Here is a 24,062-nt window from a genome sequence, read left to right as displayed (position 1 = left end):
CATTGGTGTTTCGATGTCTTTCAAACTAAAGAAAGGCAATTTGAGCAATATAATAATAGAAAAACTAACGAAGCAAGTTTCTTTTCAATCAACCTGTTTTGAATGGAATGATCGAAAATTGATTGATTTAATGGAGAAGTTACTCACACAGGCGACTAGGTTATGCTTTTGTTACAAGAATAGCAAAAAATAACTATCATGCGAAAGCCAAATTATCGGTCACTAAGTATAGTTTCGACATTTTCCAGACATATCAAAGTTCGATCTATTGAGGAAATCTCTTAGCGCTGTAATTATAACGTGAATATTGCCAGTCACATCGCTTTTGGGTGTGGTAAAGATAAAATTCTGGCGAAGAAAGGAGTAAAGCAAGATAAGATATCACATATTGATGCGCCTGCATAATTGGGAAGACAGAAAGGTGTAGATATTAAATATGTCAAGATCTTCCGATATTTCATTATGTACTGTCCTTTGTGTCAACTGTATGTCTTCTTTGAGTGGTTTATAGCCTCGACAAAAAGCATCGCTTGACGCGACGAGCTGCTTTTAAAACAATACACCATTCGGAGAAATAAACAATTTCACAAATTATGTCAGTTTTTTATCCGGCGCAATTGAATAAAGCTCGGCTCTTTTATTTCTCGTAGTAAAAAAAGCCGACCCATTAAGTCTTCCTGCGGAAAATTAAAGGCCAAGTAATAAGCAGTAATAATGTAGAACATCTTTTCAAAATGTTAAGGGAAGTTTGTTGTAATGCCTATATTTAACTTTCAAAAACCATTCTCCTAAATCCTCGCAACACTAAAAATTATACCATTTTATTATTTGTTTAAAATTAAACTAAAAAAAAAAAAATACTCCTAAAATGTAATGGTAGTTTTTAATGCACTCATTTAACGCTACGTCTAGAAAACAGCGGAAATTTAATGCCGCAATAAAAACAGAATTGTTTCATGTTCTATCAAGCTTGTGGGTGCAACGCGGTTTCGCGCTAAGTAAACTACACAGTAGGTTGCCCTGTTAATATTAATCAATAAAGCGAGAATAAAACGGGAACTTATAATAATACGGACGCAGTGTTTCCGCTCGGCTTTCACTTTAATTCACGAAGATGTTTAGCAGTGACGTTTATTTAGCGTGTAGCTGTGAAAGTGTAAGCAGCTCTGAACTAAACACACTTTTCAAACTTTGCATTATAACATCATTTCCTAGTCGGTGCTTCAAGGAACAATCAATTTTGCTAGTTGTGCGTAAACGACCTGACAAGCAGCACATAGCTGTAAATTTTAATAACCGCCTTCTGCTGCATGATATATAAATAAGCTTAAAAATTACTTCCAGAAGATTAAAATATTTAAATTTAAAGAGACGTGCAATTAAAATAAGTGAAACAATCTTTCCAAGTTGCACAATTGAAGCCCACTCAGTTGTTTCAGCTGCCTCGAAGTCTGACTAGAAAGAAGGTATCCTTCGGGGAATTAATACTCCAGAGTTGGAAACATTTTTAAAGCTTGTTGTGTCCTTAATTTTGTCTTGAATCAAGGCATATGTTTCTGATACGTATGCCACTCACTATAACCAAAGGTGTTATTCACATAGATGATGAGATGAGGGAGGGGAGGGTGGAGGGTTTGATAAAGGCATGCCCCCTCCCCTTCAGATGGTTATAAGCTTCTCCCAGTTTCCGTTTACAGCATGGCCCAAATGCTTCTGCTTTTGTCTTACAACTTAGCTAAAGACCATAGGGATCGATTTTTTTTTTTTTTTTGAGGAAGAAAAAAGATCTATTTATGAGCTATGCATTAAATCAAACCAGCAAAATTTAAAAGATTGGACAGGAAGCCGACTCCTCAGGCCCACTCCACACTACAGCGGAGAAATTTGAAAACGCAGCTTTATTTCTACGGTTAGTCCTACCGTCCACACTAATCCGTCACGAAAACAGAGCTTTTCGAAAACACTCTTCAAACCGGAGGAATTTGAAAACGACGCCTTCTCATCAGTTCGTGTAGACGGAAAACCATTTGAAAACGGAGCATTTTGAAAAACGATAGCGTCACGATAATCACGTGATTTTCCTGACAGAGTAAATCCAAAATGGCGGGTGATTGTTGCGTTTTTAAACTCCTCCGGCGTAGTGTGGACGGAAAACATTTGCTGCGTTCTCAGAGTGAAACCTCCGTTATCAAATTTCTCCGGTGTATAGTATGGACAGGGTCTTTGCATAGGCTTGCCAAAAGACCGTAAGACTTTGAGGACATTCTCCATCGTCTCTGAAAGTTTACTTACATTGGTCAGCTAGAAAGGTTCGTGTTACTGAGGCAACAAGGGATCATATCCATGACTGGTTTTTAGGATGGGCCTATAACCTTGGCAAAACAAAAAGAAGAAAGGAAACTCTGCAATTTAACTGGATGTATTAAAGGAGCTATGACACGGTTTGCGCATTTTGAAAAGTTTAGACTAAATTTTCAAATTCCTTTTTTGTAATCCGTGTCAATCTTCTCCATCCTTAGCCATCCTTGCTTCGTTATGGTTTATTATTTACTCTTCAGCCTTTTTCTATCTTTGTAAATTATTATTCTGAGGTTTTCTTCAATTTAAAGTTAATTTTGCATGTGGCCAAAATAACTGACTCAAAATACCGTGATTGGGCTCCTTTAACCCTTAAAACTGACAGAAACCTAATGTCTGGATTGGGACAAGAGGGCAGAGGGGTTGAGAAAGTCCCCGCCGAATTAGGGCTCACAGTTATTTTCAACGAAACACAGTCAGAGCAGAAGATAGAAGATCCCACCCGTCGCTTGCAAGGGTAATTGCTGTCTCGCTAAGGCTCGACAGCAGCCTATTCTTGCCAATAGCGGGAAAAATTCAAAATTTTTGTCGGATGTAAGATCGCAAGCATGCGCAGCCGATTGTTTTCTTATTATCAGGTGAACTGGGCACTAGCGAGGGTTCAAGTGGCGGCCATATTGCTGCTATAGAAAACCTGGAAAGTCATGCAATTTTTATATAATTTCATTTTTAGGAATGGAAAGTCCTGACATTGAAGTTTGGGTCATGGAAAGTCGTGGAAAAGCAATAAACTTACTGAGAATGAACAGGCCAAAAAATATCAAAAGTTTGAAAAACAGCAGACAAGTCAGGAGACCAGATAATTCCAGTAAAACAATTAACACTAGCATGCATTTAATGCGTCATAATGTGGGAAAATACCTTGAATAATAGATTGTTTTGACAATACTTTGAGGATAACTGCTTAACATAAGTCAGGGAAAACTTGGAAAGATCATGGAAAAGGTCAAGGAAAGTTCTTCACCATACACATCTTGGATTCATATCATTTTTTCACGTCAACAAGAATTTTCTAATCGTTACTGTAATTGGTAATGTCTTTGAAAATTAAATATTCTCTCGAGATAAATGAGTCAGTGGTAAAGTTATACTATAATCTCTCCTACTCCTGGAACCTCGTAAGCACATGCAAGTTTGAATTCTGATCTTATGCACAAACACAATTCACAGGATGTGTGTTCACTCAGTTTTCATCAACCTATACTACATCGAAACTAATTTTCTTTCATACACAAGTACGTAGATAAGATATAAGCCCCATTGACACGCGCTAAAACATCAGTACGGCACGGCACATAATTGGCAACATGCTGCCCATTTTCGGGCACGGCACTCCAAATTCTCCTCGTGTAAACGTAACGGTTCCAAATGAATGTGTCACCAGTGCCTAAAATTGTTGGGGTGCAGAGTCTACCTCTTGCAGGCACGGGTAATCGATGCACCATGCAGAGATTTACGTTCATGTAAATGCTCTCCCGTGATGTTTCAGGCCTTTTTGTCATAAATCCATCCTTGGCGCATGCTTAACTCTCACAACAATGGCAGCAAAAGAGATGCAAACACGTTCCCGTTCGGCAAAAAAAACCCAGTAAAAAGGGTCGAATGAGCCGGCCCAACAAGGCCACACGCTTAGCATTAACAGCTAGGCGTATTATGTATGGTCTCTCGCCTCGTTATTTCACCCTCGATCTCGTTCAAAATAAATTGTAGTGTTTCTCTAGTAATTCGGAAATTTTCAGCAAGTACCAATCTCATAACGCAAAGGACGGGCCTGTTTTTTTTTTTTTGAATTCAAAGTCCAGAGGAATAAATTAAAACTGTGAGCAATATAAATCTCACCTCGAGTCCAATTCTGTAGACTACTTTTCAATCATGTTAGGTTCTTGAAAAAAATAAATAAATAACTGTAGCGTCGGCAGTACTTAAAACGGCCGTGAGATTATGGATATCTTGAAGTTGATAATTAACACTTAATGACTGGTCCCGAGTGGAACAGTGAATTTTGTTTCCCGACTGAATCTCCGTGTTTCCCTCGACTTCGTCTCGGGAAACATCGAGATTCTCGGAAAGTTTACTGATAGCTGAGAAATCGCCGAAAATTTAACTGAGAACCGACAGTTCCAGCAACCAAATTCAGCCCCCTCTCATTGTAATCGGTCAAAACAGAACATAGGAAAGTCATACGAACACGTGATGACGTAAACTCATTCGGGGAAATCCCTTCGTTCTTGTTTATTACCTAATCATCAAAAACGAAGCGTGACTTCCTCATTAAATTAAAACAGGGGAATCCCTCCGTTCTTGTTTATTAGCTAATCACCAAAAACGAAACGTAAGTTGCTCCGCAAACCAATTCAGGGGAATCCCTTATGTAGAAGGTATTTATAACCTATATCACATGATAACTCACAGGCTTAATTGTCACCCCATGAATATTGCTAACAGCGCTCATGGTGAATTAAGCAATAGACCACAAGTTTTCATGGTTTATAGGCTGATAAACCACGCGGGATGTTTGAAGAGCACGAGAAGAATTCGTAAATCACGAGCCGCTGGCGAGTGATTTACGAATTCCTCGAGTGTTCTTCCAACGTCCCAAGTGGTTTATCATGCCTCTAAACCATAGAAACCTGTGGTATATTGCTTTTATATAATAATTCAGAAGACACGCGAAATTTCCATGAGTATACTGGCACAATAAACCATAGCTGATTGACCAATCAGACCGCGCACATTCATTTAATTATTATATAAAAGAGGATAACTGTGAAACCCCATTGCTAATTCCAAAATAATAAGGAAAGCTAAATGACTGACCAGCTCTTATGAAACTACCAACAACTTCTGAGAATAACGTGACACACCTTAGTCAACTTGCAAATATTTCAGTTTTCAGAAGAAGAAGAAGTATACGGATTGTTATAATATTAAGGAGCCGTTCAGCAAACAACTACAGCAACCTAATAATGAAAGAAACAAAGGCTGTGCACGTAATAACAACACAGAGCTTAGTAAAATTCTTACCTTTACTTTATAAAAGAACAAAGAGAAATTCAAACCAAATTCAGGGTTGTTTGTAGAAAGTGAACCACGAGGGCTTCTTTCAATTTCTATTTAGAGTTAAACGCTTTCTTTGCATTTTCAGCTGGAGCTAGTTGTTTAAACTGATAAACGCACTGAAGAGTCTTAGATGATTGCGAGATTCTTAACAACAAAGTAAAATGTAAGTTCATGTTTTACTCGGCGCTCTCCTTGGCGTAAGTGCAGCTTTGCACATTTTGATGGTTTATATCTATTTATTTTGTTTTGTTTTGTATATTTACTCTTGTACCAAGTTTTATGATATTTATGTGTACCAATGTATTTGTTGTGCCTCTTATTGATCCTGACTCTCACATTTTTAATTATTATAATTACGGTCACCCAACTAGTTTAGCTTTTTAGTTATTTTGGGTGTTCCACTACTGTATGTACTGTACTGTTTATTTATTTATTTATAATTATAATCTTGTAAATTCTTTTAGCTGTTTACAGTAGTAGAAATAAACTGTTGTTGTTGTCTTGCATGTGTGCTTGGTTCTCCCGTGGTTATCAGACACAAAAGGTCTGATAATTTAGGTGGTAGGGTGTGATCACAGGGCGTAGCTCGCGCCTTTAGGATTGGTTGGGAAAGCTGAGTGAGGAGTGAAGGGGGTGGGGGGGGGGGGGAGGGGGAGAGTAGCAAGGCTAATTCACAGAGCTGGTCACCTGTCAATAACTCAGGAAAAAAGTCAAACTCAGCCAACCATTAATCCCCGTAGAAAATATTTTAGCGGGTTAGGGTAGGTCACCCATAATCTTAAGCCCAAGATCGTTCAATGCCAGCATCAAATATAGTGATCTTGGGAGAAGATTAGGTCACCCTCTCCGAAGAACCTCCCCCGGGAAAACAGATTTTTATTGATATGATTTGTTTGAAGGAAAGGTGCCGTTAATACTGAGTGGAACTCCCGTGTCGTTTTAGTCATCTCATTGCACATTTCCTTAGCTGTCAGCAACACAGACGAAAGGAAGTTATTACAATCTTACACATTAAGTCATGCATGTATGTACAGCATATACAGTGAACTCTCGCCTTGAGAGGTTTGACTGGAAATGACTCCCGCTATTTACGGACTCTTGCCATTACGGAAATACGGACACTTTCGTCAGGCACCAAAATGACAATTTCATTGTTTTGACTCTCGATAAAGTGGACACCGCGTACTTCTTATATAATATTATTTTGTAAAATTACAGCCTGGTGTTAATCACTTGTCACAATACACTTCAAAAGACTTCTGGAATGTTTATATTCATATCAATTCTTTTTTATCGGCTGCACAATAGTCCTTGCTTCACAGACGACATTGTCTATGTTATTTATTGAATGTTAGGGCACTTGTTATCTTACACCCCGCTATTACGGACTCTCGCTATTACGGACTCTCGCTATTACGGATACTAAAAGAAGTCGCTGAGCGTATCCGCTACGGCGAGTGTTGACTGTGTCAAGGAAACAAACATGTACCTAAACTTCGTAATTGTAACTTAAATTGCGAATGAAAACTGAAACGCGAGGGAAAAATGAAACCTGCCTATCGTGTGACAGTGACAGATGCTATTACAAGCCAAAATAAGACTGTGCCAAAAGCCACAAAATAAGTGATGGGACTGGATACTGGCTAAAGAGAATCACAAATGCCAGAATAGCTACTGTGGTCTTCAAATGTTAAATAACTACTCGCTCTACTTCTTTAATTAATCCGATACATGTTCTGCAGATACAAAAAAAGACTCCACAGCCCGTCGAAACCGAAAGCGTATCCCATGGTTCGAAAGTCTGATAATTTGTACGTCAGTGTTATTTTGAAGGAGACGCTGTTTTAGCTGCTAGAGACTAGAAATTTGAATTTCATTCTGATTTAGATTTCTCATCGAACGGTAAGTAATTGTTTTTACCTCACATGTGCATCTACATTTAATTTGGTCGGTAAAAATCGTAACATATCACAACAACTTTTTGAACTAAAGAAGCAACGATAACTGTTGTATATCTAAGATAAACTATATCATTACTTGAACACAGCAGTTACTGACATTTATAAATTGCAATTGGCCACTGAGAAATATAACCTTGTCATATTAACTGCCTGATAGTCAATGAGATGTTAGGCTTGGTAAACCTTGCCATACATTACGTAAAATTGCTCAAAAATGCAACATTACGTAGTGGAATAGAAAACTAATAACCTCTTTCAGAAAATTAATTCTGATGAGTGGGCGCTGAACGGAACATTTTTCTTTGAATCTCTGAAGTAACAAGATAAAAATAAGGATTTTGGACTTCTTTGTAATCACAAAATTCTCCGTTATATAGTTCAGTATCTTGGTGTTAATTAACGCATTGGAAAGAAAACGTAAACAATACTTTGGTGATTCTCCTGTCACTTGATTGCAGACAGAGTCCCTGTTGTGATGTGACGTGGTGTTACAGGCCTTGAAAGGTTTTCTTTCCCAGTGGAAAAGGGAATTAAAAGTAAAGGTGAGTATTCATTTGATTTGTATCAGGTTCGTGGCAGCTCTGACAGTATTCATTTTGTTTTCGGTAGATATCCTCATCTACTCTCCTTTTATTTCTACATACATACACATTTTATTGAACCTCGCAGGTGGTACTTTTCAGGAAAAATAAACTTAAAAAAGGTTGAAACTGTTACAATGATTGTTAACAATACATTAGAAGGGATAACACAATTACGCATGTTGAGATTACCTACAAAATACTTGTGTACACTGATTGTGTTGTAATCTTGCAAAACTGAGAACATAAAGCTTTTCTTTGTTTTACGTAACTAGCCACAGTGGAGAAAAAAAGTCAAAGATTGATTGCCTCTAAGATATTTGATGTTGTTACTGTGCATTGAAAAGATTTAAATGACACTGATAATTTATTGTCCTTTTCAAAGGAACATCGATTTTGCTGATCCAGACTGAATTGGATTTCATTCTGATTTTGACTCATCTAGTAACGGTAAGAACAGTGAACTTAACCTAGTAGTTATAAGATATCGTCTATTCGATGTATGCTCTCCTCTTCACTGTGCACAATTTTTTTTCCATATATATTTATCAATGAAGACATGATTGATCATCGCAGTTATACACACAACTTAAGCAGTTGTGAAATTAAAGCCTGAAACAAAAACAAAAAACATTTCAGGCCTGTGCGGGATTCGAACCCATGACCTCTACGATACCGGTGCAGTGCTCTACGTACCGACTGAGCTATCAAGCCAGCTGGGAGCTGGTCACTCCGATGTGAGTTCGTAACATGCCCGTAGATGATGAAGAATGTAGATGTCTTTCTCTGAGGTTCAAATATAAGATCTTTCATATATTCATTTGTATATTTATTAATATTAAACACACATTGTTCTTAGGGGAAGCGCCGCGTTGATGACGTGGATGAAATTGGATTTCTTTCTGAACATCTCAAGCAACGATTAAAATAGTAAGTTGAAGCTATGCTTTAATGATTATAAATACTAAGTTAAAAATTATATTGTAGGAATATGGATGTTGAAATAATTGTAATTTCAATTGCAGAAAATCATGCCTTAGAAGATGATCCTCATTGACTTTTAGTTTCGTGCACGGATATCTTCGTCTGTGGGTTTCTTTTTTTGTGTTCATTTTGTTTGTGACTATCAATTTTTCACGACTGTCACCCTCTGATTGGCAGCTACATGCTTTTATAATCATGTTTGACCTGCAGTTTTGAGCTTCTTCCTCTGTAACCTCCAGTTTTCTGCGTTTATTAGGCGCTTTGCGTCTAAATTTATCTCTGAGGAAAAAAATTCAGTTTTGCGTGTTCCTGTACATCTGTGACTTTCAGTTTTGTGAGCTTATCTTTGGCAAATCAGTCCAATTACGTTTGTTTATATTTGTCTGTAAATTTGAAGGAATGTATGTTTCTATCTTTGTCCGTGACTTTGAATTTCTGAGGGGTTAACCTTTGTCTGTAGGAAAGGGCAGGGATGTCGAGTGGTTTAGTGCGCTGGGTTGGAAATCTTGGGGTGCTGGTTCAAAATAATCCTCCACCCTACCGCTTTCTGGTTTTGTTCTCGGTAGTTCCGAGTTCAACTTCTCAACCACGTTGTGTCACTAGCCAACTGGTCAGCCTCCCACAAGTTGGTATTCTAAAACGTTTACGTTCTATTTGTAATGTTTGTTTATTCAATTACAGTGTCCTCAATTAGCACAATAGTGCTAAATACATTTGGCACTTAAATAAAGTTATTTATTTATTTATTTATTTATTTTCTATATTTATTTCTGTATGTTTCGGTCATGTATCTCTGTCATCCCTGTTGTACTTTTATATCAGCATGGAGTTAGAGGCAAAAACATGGACTTATTAAATTGGAATAAAAGTCTTGAATCAGACCTGGCGTTAGTTTAATTTTTCTCTCATCCTATAGGATAGCAAAGTAAAGAAAGACTGTCGCTTTTGTGCTCTTTAAACCAAGAGAAAGGGGAGTGGTGAGTTTACTAAGTTACTTATATTTTAATATTGTTATAAGTTGTTTTCAAAGAAAGATTACCTTAATGATATAATAGTAAGGAAATAGTTATTAGAGACGCTAATCATATTTCCACGCCAACAATTTCCAACGGCAATATTATGGCAGTCCTATTTTACTTTGCTCTAAAACTTTGTCTTTCTGAAGGCAGAGGAGATCTGAAAATAGATTCTTTACTGCTTAATAATACACATGCCTGAATGATAGACGTATTGTTGAGATGTCATTCGATTTTTCACTTTTTTCACTTATTTAAATTGCCAAATAATTGTAATGTGCGTTAGACGTTCCAGTCGAAATAATGCATTCCTGTTCTAATCAGAGCAATGTAAAATCAAAAATAATTTGGATGAATTTCTCTTTTCAGAAATTACTATTAAAAGTTAAACGGAGTTTAAACCGAAACTTGATCTAAAATATGTAACCAAATTTGTGCGATAAATTAATTCCAGCTTACATCCTGCTGTGTACTAACGGAGAGGCAAGAATTTTTTAAGTATATAAGTGCTTCCAGATTTTGAAAAGCAAATAACGGAATAGATATTCATAAAAAAAATCTCTCGTTTCCAAAAATCCTTTATTTTAATCTCAGCAGATCAAGCAAGCAACCACTGCAAACATATATAGACACTCGAGAGCTCACTATCTTTCCATGTAAAATAAATGAATAACTCTCCTCGCTGCAATCTTCTAATTGCGCTACGATTTCCTGGGTCAGACTGCAATAGTATACTAATAAATGTTTATATTAAAATCATAACAACAGCAGTTAACAAATGGATAAACCGACATGGTTCCAAATTTTTGTTCACTTTTACTCTCTGTTTTGTTCCAACAGAAGTTCTTCAGTGACATGTACAACGTAGACGAAGTTATACAAGTCATCTCGATCGGCCTCATTGTTACAGGCTACCTTCTCAACACTAATCGATTCCTAAAAGCAATCGAATTATGCAAGGAATGCTTGTTCATTCTGAAAGAAAGAGCAGGTAAAAAAGACGAGAAACTCACCAAATCATTCTACGTAAAGATATATTTTACAATGTGGCAAGCATGTAGTCTTATCAGCGATACCACAAACGCCATAAAATACGCAAAAAGGGTAGTTAAGCTGAGCTTAGAACTAGCAGAAGTATATTTCCGTGAAAGTAAATGCGCACAAGCAAAAAATCTCTTACAAAAAGCTCTCCTTATCAGTAAAGAAATTGAAGACAGAAATGGAGAAGCTACCTCTTACGGAAACCTTGGAGTGGTGTATAAATCAGTTGGCGAATATGAGAAGGCTAGAGAACTTTACGAGAAAGCACTTGCGATCAAGAAAGAAATTGGAGACAGAAGTGGAGAAGCTTCCTCTTACGCAAACCTTGGAGTGGTGTATGAATCAGTTGGCGAATATGAGAAGGCTAGAGAACTTTACGAGAAAGCACTTGTGATCCAGAAAGAAATTGGAGACAGAAGTGGAGAAGCTTCCTCTTACGGAAACCTTGGAGTGGTGTATCGATCAGTTGGCGAATATGAGAAGGCTAGAGAACTTCACGAGAAAGCACTTGTGATCCAGAAAGAAATTGGAGACGGAGGAAGAGAAGCTTCCTCTTACGGAAACCTTGGAGCGATATATATATCAGTTGGCGAATATGAGAAGGCTAGAGAACTTCTCGAGAAAGCACTTGTGATCCAGAAAGAAATTGGAGACAGAAGTGGAGAAGCTTCCTCTTACGGAAACCTTGGAGTGGTGTATAAATCAGTTGGCGAATATGAGAAGGCTAGAGAACTTCACGAAAAAGCACTTGCGATCAAGAAAGAAATTGGAGACAGAAGTGGAGAAGCTTCCTCTTACGCAAACCTTGGAGTGGTGTATCAATCAGTTGACGAATATGAGAAGGCTAGAGAACTTTACGAGAAAGCACTTGTGATCCAGAAAGAAATTGGAGACAGAAGTGGAGAAGCTTCCTCTTACACAAACCTTGGAGGGGTGTATGGATCAGTTGGCGAATATGAGAAGGCTAGAGAACTTCAAGAGAAGGCACTTGCGATCCAGAAAGAAATTGGAGACAGAAGTGGAGAAGCTTCCTCTTACATAAACCTTGGAGTTTTTTATCGATCAGCTGGCGAATATGAGAAGGCTAGAGAACTTTACGAGAAAGCAGTTGCGATCAAGAAAGAAATTGGAGACAGAAGTGGAGAAGCTTCCTCTTACAGGAACCTTGGAGAGGTGTATCAATCAGTTGGCGAAAATGAAAAGGCTAGAGAACTTTACGAGAAAGCACTTGTGATCCAGAAAGAAATTGGAGACAGAAGTGGAGAAGCTTCCTCTTACACGAGCCTTGGAGACGTGTATCGATCAGTTGGCGAATATGAGAAGGCTAGAGAACTTCACGAGAAAGCACTTGTGATCCATAAAGAAATTGGAGACAGAAGTGGAGAAGCTTGCTCTTACAGAAACCTTGGAGTGATGTATAATTCAGTTGGCGAATATGACAAGGCTTTAGAATACTGGCAAAAATCGTTGGCTATGGGCAGAAATATTGGCAACATTACAACTATAGCTTCCTCTCTTCTGGACCTGGGAGCTACATTTTGCTCTCTTGGAAAGTACCACAAGGCTAACGAATATAACCAGAAAGCACTTGTCATCTTTGCAGACATTGAAAACAGAGAAAGAGTGGCCAACGCTTGCGTCAACCAAGGAGATATCGAGAAAGCTGTAGGTAACGTAATAAAAGCAAAAGAATATGTTGCAAGGGCGCTTGCTATAAGCCAAAAAATTGGACACAGGAGACTAGAAGCACATTGTCATCTAAAGCTTGGAGGTTTACTTCTCACGAAGTCTGACTATGATAGAACGGAAGAATATATCAATAAGGCACTTGCATTAAGTGAGAAGACTGGAGATGTTAAGACACTGTTGGGGTCTCTCTTAAGCATGGCAAAGCTTAAAGGGAGACAAGGAAAGCTTCAGGAAGCAATCTCGTATTTACGTTCTGGTATTGACAAATGCGAGGAAATGCGCAACTCCCTCCGCGACAACGATCAACTTAAGATTTCTATCTCGGATCACAATATTTTGTGCTACAGAAATCTCAGTAACTTACTCTGCGAAACCGGGAATCCTACTGAAGCTCTGTATGTGTCAGAGCTTTCGAAGGCCAGGGCTTTGGCAGATTTAATGTCAGCTCAGTACTCTTTGGACAATCAAATGCCAGCTGACTCTGGAGCATGGTCTGATCTTGAAGGCATGGTGGGAAAAGTGTTTAACCGCACTTGTCTGTACGTCTCATATTCTTCTGACAAAATACATTTGTGGACTCTTAAAGCAAGCGGAACCACACATTTCCAGATGATAAAAGGAAATGACCTGTTAGTTCGGGAAGGATCAAGTCAGCATTTGGAACAATTTTTGGATTTCAGAAGTTTTGGCATTTTACCAGAGGAGATTTGCGAAGACCAATGCTTACACGGTTTTCTACCGGAATCGAAAACATGGAGTGAAGACAGCCATGAAGGTTGGCGAATTGGAGTGGAAAGTAAAGCTAACCAAGGACCGCAAATGAACCTTCCCATCTGTTACAAACTAATCATTGCTCCTGTGGCGAGCTTCCTTGAGGGCCCTGAAATCATCATTGTCCCTGATCGCGCTTTATACAAAATTCCATTTGCCGCCTTAACTGATGAAAGCGGAAAGTACTTATCCGAGACTTTCAGGATCCGTATTGCTCCTTCCCTAACAACTCTCAAGCTCATTAATGAATGTCCAGCGGACTACCACTGTCAGACGGGTGCTTTGATAGTGGGAAATCCTGATGTTGGTGAAGTGCATTTCAAAGGAAAACTCACAAACATTTCTCGACTGCAATGTGCAGAAAACGAAGCGAGGATGGTAGCAAAAAAGCTAGGAGTTGAGCCTTTGTTAGGACGGCAAGCAACAAAGCAGGCAGTACTTCAAGCGATGAATTCAGTTGCCCTGATTCATATCGGCGCACACGGGGATGCTGAAAGAGGAGCAATTGCCCTTGCACCATCTTTTCGTATTCCTAACGGAATACCTCAAGAAGGACTCTACTTATTGACAATGTCTGACATTTCAAAGATTCAACTGCGAGCTAAACTGGTAGTCCTTAGCTGTTGCCACAGTGCTCGCGGGCAGACAAAGGCCGAGGGAGTTGTTGGAATTGCCCGAGCATTCTTAGGATCTGGCGCACGCTCAGTGCTGGTATCACTGTGGGCCCTGGATGACAAAGCAACAGAGCAGTTAATGACGCATTTCTACGATCACCTTGTCGCTGGGGAAAGTGCTGGTGAATCTCTACACGAGGCCATGAAGTGGATGAGAAGTAAGGGCTATGACGTGAACCAGTGGGCACCTTTTATACTGATTGGAGATGACGTGACATTTGATTTCGGAGAGAAAGGTAAGATTCAATGAAAACATGCATAAGTGCGCTCTAATTTTAAATAAACGGCCTTTGGCATTTACTTACAGTTTTCCTAAGATGTTATCGATCAAGCTGTATGTATTTTCGAAAGTGTGTTTAGGTTTCTATATCTATTTTTTTTAAGTGTTTGTCGTTTGATCTTGTGCGGCTCACGTATTGTTTGTTTTTTATGACTGATAACTAACTCTGTCGATCATGTGAGTGTAAACCATGAAATTACCTACAGTGTAATACAACGCAATCAACAGGCCACAGCCATTTATCATATTATAAAGAATTCGGAGGGAAATTTTAGAAAACGAGAAATCTGGGAAAGTAAGAGCAACAAGCGAGTGCCTCACATATTTTGTGAGTGTTTCAACACATTGTAATGTTTTATGACGATATAATTCAAGGCTTCAGATTATTTATTTGGGCCAGACAGTAAAACACGGTTGTCTTGCTTTGAGGATAAAATATGATACTGAGTTAATCAGAGCGCGCGCAGCCCCGAATTTTTTTCTTAATTTAAGGAAATAGATTTAGATGGTTACTATTTTTTATTGTTGTTTTTTTTATTACTCTGTCAGGTGTTGGCAAGAATGACCAGGACAGCAGCGAGTGATCGCATGAGAAGTAAATATGCCATGACCTCAACGGACAGTTTTACTGCTAGTGCTAACCTGTATACAAATTAAATTGACGTTTTAACTTTTGATATTTTTCTGTCTAAAAGGATGCATCGGGAGAGATATGCGCAACAAAACTTTTGACTTTTATTTCATATATACTCCTTTTTTAGGATAAACCGCTGCTTCTCTAGCAAGTTAAGTATACAATGGTTTTTATAGAACAGTTGGTTACAAGTTATTTTACCGCAGTGTACGTACAGGTGCGTGTTGGACTCAAATAACTGCTTAAACCTCAAGAATTGAACAAGCTTAGTACGTAAGGTAACTTTTAGTATAGGAATGAAAGATGATGATTTTAATCGTTTGGATCTTCGCTGCGAGGAAAAATAAGCAGTGTAACTAAGGCTTAACTGATACATCTAGTGTTTTACCAGCGAAATTCGTTGTTCAATTTGTAAATAATGTACCTGATGAAAAAAACATTGAGCGTAACACTTTGTAACAATTGTTAAGATAACTTGAAGAAAGCAGGATTTTAAAGTACAGTAAATTAGCGTCAGAAATAACATGCACTTCCTTATTTGACGTTATTGTATTTCTGAACATCTTAGTTTTGTTAGTATTTTCATAAATCAGACCTTGTCTACAAGACAAAAGAGCTTCACGATTTGAAATTTTGCCAATCCGTTGTGAATCGATTGATTAGAGTAGAAAATGAAAAGAGTATAAAAAGTAGACTGAATTTTTGTCGAACGCAAAGGCCAATGGAAGTCTAAATTTAAGGATTTAAGTTCCTGTTTACTAGTAAGGTCTACAATTAGCTTTGTAAATAGTGAAACAAAAACGCTGACCTGTTGGTTGAATGTTTGTAAGGTAAATAAGAGTTTAAAATAGAGTGACATCAGAAATTGTTCGCATAACATTTATCACATTTATCCTGAACATTGTACTGTAGCCAAACAAGAACTTTTTTATCCTTTAAGCATGTCCTCCTTAGGTAAAGTTGACGGGCCTCTTGTTTATTTTTACATTTTCAATCTAGAGGAATAAATTAAAACTGCAAGCAACATAACTCTCAGCTGGACTCCGTTTCTGCAGGCTTCTTCTCAGCTACATTAGACCCAGGGGTGGGGGGGGGGGGGAACTCCCATATAAAAAGGACGGGGTTGATCGTCGGAAATTTTGAAAATAGCCCCTAAAAGATACCAAGATCCAGCTTTGTGGGCGTGGCGTGAAACAATTTTCACCCCTAAGAGATACTAATTCTAAAACAACACATTATCTCCCGTTATATTTCTTTCGGCTTAATATAGCCTTTATAAAGGTACTGCAAAAGTTCCGCTGTGGACCTTTTGATGCTGAACACCAAAACCACTTTTTTAACCCCTATATGGTATGATGAGCACCCCCGTCCTTTTGACAAGGGAGATGGTCTTTCACCTCCTCTCTTCCCCCTCCCCCCTCCCCCCAAACCAGGCATGTTAGGCGACTGGGGAAAAAATGCGTCGTCAACAGTACCTGTAGCACTTAGCTAATTGAAAACTTGAAGCTAATAAAAGTAAATAATTAATAACTGCTTTAGCTGCGTCGCGAAGATGAAGTTTCGAGCTTTAACCCTTTCTTTATGGGAGCAAGATCATTATGCCGGGCAGAAGGGCTAACTCTCAACACATCAATTTTCTGAAAACGCTATAGGGCGACTCATTTACTTTTTTTTTTTCAAATTCAAGTTGATATTGGTGGCTACTTACACTGAGTGCTAACGGTCTTCCAATTTGAATTTCCTTTCCCTTCAGTTAAAATTACTTAATTTTGTTTCATTTTAGTAGGAGCTGTAGGTTGAGGGGAAGTAAAGCTGCATATTCCTTTTATTACATAGACACGAGTGTTTTACTGGAAAATACAGCACTCGTAAAAGTTATGCAAAATCACATCCGCGATCTGAGTGGCGTATTCTCCATATCCTCACCAGTGAGAATATTGATGACGTCATTTCCCGCGTTTTCACGGTTGTTTGCGCAAACAGTCTGCGCTCGCTCATAAAATATTGTTTTTACCACTCGAAAATAAGATTTATATGTTGGTGCCGCCGTGTAATATCCTCTATCTTGCATTCCTGGGTACGGCGAGGAAACGCTACTATTTCATTTCGCGCGCTAGCGTTGAAGCACGGAAAAGGCGAGAAAACTGCGTTTAAGTTCCCCTGCAATGTAGCTGGCTACCCGAGGGCACAATTGTAAGAGGAAACCAATAAAGCCATGTTCTTTATGCCGTGAATTTAATCTCCGTTTTAGTTTATTTTGTTCGGCCAGGCAGCGTGGATAGCTGTTATTAGCCGGGGATTTCCGGACCGGAACGGATTTCCGTAGATACGGCCGAATGTCCACCCTCCCTTGAAGGGAGGGTGGACATTCGGCCGTATCTAAGGGAGTCCCTTCCGTAACTTTAAAATTATTTATAACCGAACTATGAGGGTACTCAACAATGTTTCTCTTGAAGTAAACAACATGAGATGACGTCAGATCAAGTGTTCATTATGTCATGTTTGCTGAACAGACGCCATTTTGATCTCTTAGACCCGCCATCTATAAAAGATAAATCAAAGTTAGTAACATAATGGCTGAGAGTCATAAAAATGAAAAAAAAAATAATCACACAAAAGTACGAAAGCCATGGCAACGTAAAGTTTTGAGTAAAACGGCCTGTTATACCAAATTTATTTGACCACCTCCCACCCCCGACCGCCCGTCTGAATAGGGTGAAATTAATTAGAAGTAATATAGGTGAAAACAACATAATTGCTAATTGGAGCCAATGAGGCCAAACAGCTTAATATTAAAAATTGATCAGACATTAGGTATGATTGATTTTAAGGAATGATTAATAGATTCAATTCCATCAGGGAGTAGATTAGTAGCTTCATGGACTAATTTGGTGCGCATGTCTTTATTGTAGGACTGAGAAATTACTCCGGCCATTTTGATCGATTGTTCTTCATAGCTACAACCTGCCTGAATTTGGATAATATCAAACAATGAACTAACCTATTTGTATTAACACCAGGATGGCCGAGTGGTTAAGGCGTTGGACTTAAGTTCCAATGGACGTATTGTCCGCGTGGGTTCGAACCCCACTCCTGGTATTGCTTTTTTTTTTCGTTCCGGTTTTTGTCCCTTTTTTTTGGCATATTTCAAGTCAAACATCCAAAGTTGGAAAAATTATCTCTGATCGCCCTTCTTCCTTTCTTGGTAGCTAACTGAATGATCTGTGATCGCTTACACACGTGACTGATCTCTAACCCAACGTACGTGACCGACCAAACCGGCACGTGACCTTTGCACATGTGACCTTCACAACCTATTTTCTTTGAAATGTTGCTCAAAGAAAAGATATGCAATCTAAGGCAGCTAAACGAGGCTAATTATATATGCTGTAGCTTCCAGAAAACGTATGAAAACATTCACAATTTTGCTCCGGGATGTTTTTCTGCCCTATTGAATTGTTCTTTCACAGAAAGATTGTAAAATCAAGGACATTGATGACACTATGACACGGATACGAGTTATGGACGTAATCTTGTTCGAATGCGAGAAGAATTCCTGGGGGCGGGTGCTGTGTAAATCTCTGGGTGGGGGTGGACTAAACCATGATCAACTTGATTTTGCAATTCTATTCTAAACCAAAAACGTCTGATTTTTATACTCATCTTAGACTAAACTGCCTGATAATTCCTTAGGGAAGAATTGAAGTGTCCACATTAGACCTACCTAGCATATCGCAATGATTCGATCTAGCTCAAGGATGGCAGTTAGTAAAGAGGGGGGAGGGGACATTTATTAGGGACGGGAGGCTTAGCAAAAACGGGCTGATGGCAAAAACACGCATCGTATTGCCCCTGTAGCACGTGTCTTGTGTGAGTGTGAGTTACCCATCGATTAGAAACTTAAAATTTGGATTATTACAAGGGAAAAAAAATGCCCACAAATGGCCAAAAACTCGATGTTTATCTGTTCTCCACCATCTTAAAATAAATGTGATCAATTGTGAAGCAGACAGCGAGTAACGTCATACGAATAGGTAATGACGTAAGCTCATTTGGGGGAATCCTTCCATTTTTGTTTATAACTAAATCATCGAAAACGAAATTTAAATTGCTTATTAACTCAATACGGGGAAACGAGGCTGTATTCCCTTTGGGGAAACCCCTTCTGTAGACGGTATTTATAACCTTTATCACGTGATCGCTCATATGATTGATTCTCACCTCCTTTACTGATTGGCTAATACTGCGATCAGTACTCACAGTTAAATGAAAAAAGATGTGAATCTCCATCACCCTGATTCCAAATAGCAAGGAAAGATAAATGGCAGACCAGCTCTTGTGGCACTACAAACAACTTCTGAGTTAACATTTGAGTTAACTTTTTTTTACTAATAACAAATATACGTGAAAAAATTACTCGATTCTGATTGGCTGCAGGCAGTGCAGTTCAAGTGTAACACCAATGCAAAAAGTGTAACACCAGTGCAAATTACAAGTCGTATTTCTGGATTATATTATGATTGGCTGAAAGACAACAGGAAATTTTCTAAGCCAATGATATCACGTAAAATGATGACGAAAATGTTGTACGGAAAATTTGAAAACAGTTTTCTCGAATAAAACAAAATGCATGGCTTCAAGAAACATCTTTCGGCACTTCCTCCACACGAAGTTTTTCATTTTTATATTATTAATAAGCAATAATACGGTTTTCCTTGTTCAATTTGGGATTAATATGCACTTGTGAGTTTTTCAAAAAGTTGGAATTGCATTTGCCGAAGCGGCTTGTGCAATTTCAGCTTTTTGAAAAACTCACTCGTGCAGATTAATTTCAAATTGAACTCAAAAGCGTATGATCACCTATACCAAGTTTCACGTTTAAGAGGAAGAAGGAATCATGTTATTCTAGCCCTAGAGAGCTTCAGAAAACGACTATAGCAATGCGGTTACTGGATGAGAGGAACTGGGTGAGTTCGGGTGCTTTGCTTTGCTCGGAATAATATTAATGATAATATAAAACTTGATACGATTCTTAGCTGTTCGTTATAAAACAACAAGGTATATCTTCTCAATCGAAACTAAAACTTAGGAGAAAACGGAAAAATAAAACGTCAAAATTTATGCTAATTAAGATCAGCAGGATAAAGATTTTCTTTGTTTAAACTCCACTATTACCAAGTTGTAGTTGCCTTGAAAAAAAAAGCCCGTGATGGTAAGATAATTAGTGCCTGATAATCTCTTTAAATAGAAGATTTTACATGGATGGCCGCGAGGAGATACGAACTTTCCCTTCGAGTGTTGAAGAATATACCACGAACCACGAGTGAGCGCAGCGAACGAGTGAAATATTTTTCGACTCGAGAAGAGAAATTTCGTATCTTCAAGTGGCCATGTAATGTTCTTTTTATTATATAAACATCAACGCATTCCCAAGCCATTTCAGTTTCGCTGCGAAACGCACCAGTTATTATGTAACCATAGCGACGGTGATCTTTTTCACGTGTGAAGATATCATCAATTTTCGGTCGAAAGCTCACCTGCTATTTCATTGGTGTTTATGTAATATTTATTATATAGACATGAGTGTCTTTTTGGAAAACAGGCCACTTGTAAAATTCATACGAAACTACATCCGGGTACCGAATGGCATATTTCGATATTTTCAAGATATTGATGACGTCATTTCCCGCTTTTCCCGGTTTTTTTGTGCAAACAGTCACTTTGTCTACTAAAAAAGAACATTACAGTTTGAGGCTTTGAATTTTATTTTCTCGAAAACAATATCTTACTTACTCGTTGCGCTTGTGTGTAAAACAAGATAATATTCATATTCATATCTTCGCGCCACCTTGTAGCGTCCTTTGTCTCATACAGCTAACTTCGTTTGACAAAATCTGCGCCATTTTCGGCCAAATTTCCTTGACCTTGCAAAAATCATAATGTCAGGCGGCACATTCGTGAGTCTTAGCCCACAGTCGCTGAGTGACTGGCGAAATTTATCAACGATCTGTTCTTCATATTTGAAGAGAATCGGAAATAAGGCAAGTTTCTGAGTCTTTCTGTGAGTTCTTGTAGTTTGCCGACGGATATTGCTCGAAATTTAAAGGGGTGAACGGAAATGAGAATTAATAAAAAATAGGTTGTAAAAAGTTCAATGGTGATCCAAGTTCGTCAAAAACTTTGAAAAGCGTGGTTAAAAGAGTGGATATCGTATGTTGCCCGGTAGTGTCTTTGCTTTAATTTTTTATTTTTCCAAAAAAAAAGGGAAAATGAATACTCCCTATTCAAAACCCCTTCTTTCTGTTTTGCGCCCAACATCTTTTAACAGGATCTTTTTCATTACTCCCTTTATGTTTAAGCTCCTTCCGCATTGACCCTTTTCTACTTATTTCTCTACCCATCCCCCCATTTTTCGTCCCTTCTCCCGCACTCCTTGTTTTCTTCCCCTCTAATTATTCCACTAACTCAACCCCTTACTATTTCCTCTTTTTCGCTACTAGTCCATTTCTTTTTCATTCTAGCGCCTCGATCTCCTGCCTTCCTCGTATCTCTCATACCACTTCCTCCCCAGCACTCTGTGTGTTTCATTTCCTCCCCTAATTATTGCTATTTCCATGATTAGTCCTAGCTCCCTTGAAAACTTGAACATCTCTGGAACGAAAAGAGATATTTGAAAATAGCAAACAGCATTTTTCCTTTCGTACGGACTACCCGTTTATGTTTTAAATGGTTTAGATAGTAAAGATGCGTATTTCATCATAGTAACACTTAAGAAGGAATCCACCAGAAAGTTCGAGTAACATGTGGAAGAAAACTTTGTACTGAGATTATTTACATTGTATTGCAAACGTCTGTGCGACTGTTTAAAATATCTTCTCACAAGAAATCATTTCTAACAACCGTCCAAAATAATTTGGAAGTTCATATGAAACACTTGAAATTACTCGAGAAATGAAACTGATGTTTGCACGATTTTTCGGAACTTTGAAATTTATTCTCTCGAGCTTCTATGGGAAATTGTTTTAGGTGTTATTTCAGAGGACTATATCTTAGGAAATGCAAAAAGGACTGTAATATATACTTAGGATTATTCTGGTACAAGGTTTTTGTCCTCCAAAAACTTAAATTGTTCGACTTCATATCGAATTTCCTGCGAAATTCTTCAGAGCGGAAAAACATATTTCGCAGCTTTCTATGCGTACTTGTGGGGCCACTTGTGGGCTTAAATAATCGGCTCAGGCGTATAATTTTGCGCATGCGTATAGCATGCCACAGTTATTATAGCTAATATTCCTATTAGCATATTAGCGTAGAGCATGCCTTGTTTTTTTTTAATATGCTTTTTAAATTGAATTATTTTTAGACACATTTTTCTTATGTTTTTATTGTAATCTTAATTTTACATTGTAAAGCGCTTTAGAATATTTTATGATTTTAGCGCTACATAAATCTATTATTATTATTATTATTATTATCATTATTATTATTATTATTATTATTAATGCCTTTGGAGAATGCCATACCTAAGGTGCTCATCCCTGCAATTACGGAGCATAGGTGCACTCGGCTGGACAGGGACATTCTAGTACTGCCAGTCCGTCTAGGGGGGCTTGGCAATGACAAACCCGTGTCTTGACGCAAATCTTGAGCAATCCTCCTCCGTCAAAGTTACCATCCCGCTGGTCCAACAGATCGTGGCTCAATCCCATCAGATGCCGGATGATTCTTTGGTCAAGCCACTACAACAGGCAATGAGGAGTGAGAGAGCAACGGTGCTCCAAGACAGGGCAGAGCATATCAGAGGGGTAGCCCCACAGAAAGTCCAACGGGCACTTGACCTTGCTGCGGAAAAAGGGTCATCTGTTTGGCTGACGGTACTCCCCCTTCGTGAAATGGGTTTCAATCTAAATAAGAGAGAGTTCCGCGATACAATCAAACTGCGCTACGATTGGCCGGTTGATGATATCCCCTCCACCTGTGTATGCGGTGATGCTTTTACAGTGGACCACGCAATGATATGCAAGAGAGGTGGGTTCGTTACCCAACGTCACAATGAGCTGACGGACTTAGAAGCCGAACTCCTGAATATGGTTTGTACCGATGTTGAGATTGAGCCTGTCCTGCAAGACATCTCGGGTGAACAGCTGGGAAGAGGTTCTAATCGAGCTCCAGATGCGAGATTAGATATTCATGCGCGCGGGTTCTGGGAGAACCAACGATCAGCATTCTTTGACGTGAGGGTTTAATTTGTCACCCTAATACTGATTCGTATAGGGACCTAGAGCTCCAACAGATATACCGCAATCATGAGAACGAGAAGAAGCGCCTTTACGCGAGGAGGGTCTTGGATATCGAACAAGGAACTTTTACACCCTTTATTTTCACGTCAACAGGTGGCATGGGAAACGAGTGCTTGCAATACCATTCCAGACTGGCGCAGCTGATCTCCATCAAGAAAGGAGAACATTATGCTAAAACAATCTCCTGGATAAGAGCAAGGACATCCTTCGCTTTACTAAGATCCGCACTAATCTGCCTAAGAGGTTCAAGAGCTAGAAGGAAAGCCTTTTGTGACTTTAAGAACATTGATATTGACGTTGAAACCCAGGAGGGAGCCATTATGTAAACACTGTTGAAATAGGTCTTAATAGTTTATTTCTTTTATTTACTTTTACCTTGTAATATACCGATATTGACGATGAAACCCAGGAGGGAACCATTATGTAAACACTGTTGAAATAGGTTTTAATAGTTTATTTCTTTTACTTACTTTTACCTTGTAATATACCAATTTGTATGGAATATGTTAATTAATGTTATGATGATGATAGTAGTATTAGTATTAGTTGTAGTAACCATGATATCATGATTAGATACGGAAACATGTTTTACAGGTTTAACAGACATCAAATTATGTAAATATTATAGCATTTTGTAAAGCTTAGCTCTAGTTTTTGTCACAATAAACACTCCTCTTTTTAAAATTTAAAAAAATCATTATTAAGGAACAACA

At 38.4% G+C, this 24,062-nt stretch overlaps 2 protein-coding genes and 1 non-coding gene across 3 annotated transcripts in view; 2 read left to right on the top strand and 1 right to left on the bottom strand.

The window, feature by feature from the left end:
• LOC145468436 (DNA excision repair protein ERCC-6-like 2) overlaps nt 1-24,062 on the bottom strand; it is a 132,055-nt gene that overhangs the window by 58,500 nt on the left and 49,493 nt on the right. The gene's annotated exons all lie outside the window — the stretch shown is intronic.
• Nucleotides 10,816-14,999, top strand: LOC145468389 (uncharacterized). Its single transcript, XM_081452082.1, has 2 exons — nt 10,816-14,371; nt 14,965-14,999. The coding sequence occupies exons 1-2, from the start codon at nt 10,816-10,818 to the stop codon at nt 14,997-14,999; spliced, it is 3,591 nt and encodes a 1,196-aa protein (XP_081308208.1).
• Nucleotides 18,065-18,148, top strand: Trnal-uaa (transfer RNA leucine (anticodon UAA)). The gene has a single exon. It is a non-coding gene; the product is annotated as a tRNA-Leu (tRNA).

This window comes from Orbicella franksi, chromosome 14, assembly GCF_964199315.1.
Source record: "Orbicella franksi chromosome 14, jaOrbFran1.1, whole genome shotgun sequence".
Lineage (NCBI taxonomy): Eukaryota > Metazoa > Cnidaria > Anthozoa > Scleractinia > Merulinidae > Orbicella > Orbicella franksi.
Note: the sequence above shows the minus strand (reverse complement) of the source record. Positions and strands in the feature narration are given on the sequence as shown.

What these genes read in the sequence shown, in the direction of transcription:
- LOC145468389 (XM_081452082.1), top strand. Translation starts at nt 10,816, where the DNA reads ATGTACAACGTAGACGAAGTTATACAAGTCATCTCGATCGGCCTCATT. An exon ending in ATTTGATTTCGGAGAGAAAG is followed by an intron (nt 14,372 to 14,964) that starts GTAAGATTCAAT and finishes TTACTCTGTCAG; the next exon opens with GTGTTGGCAAGAATGACCAG.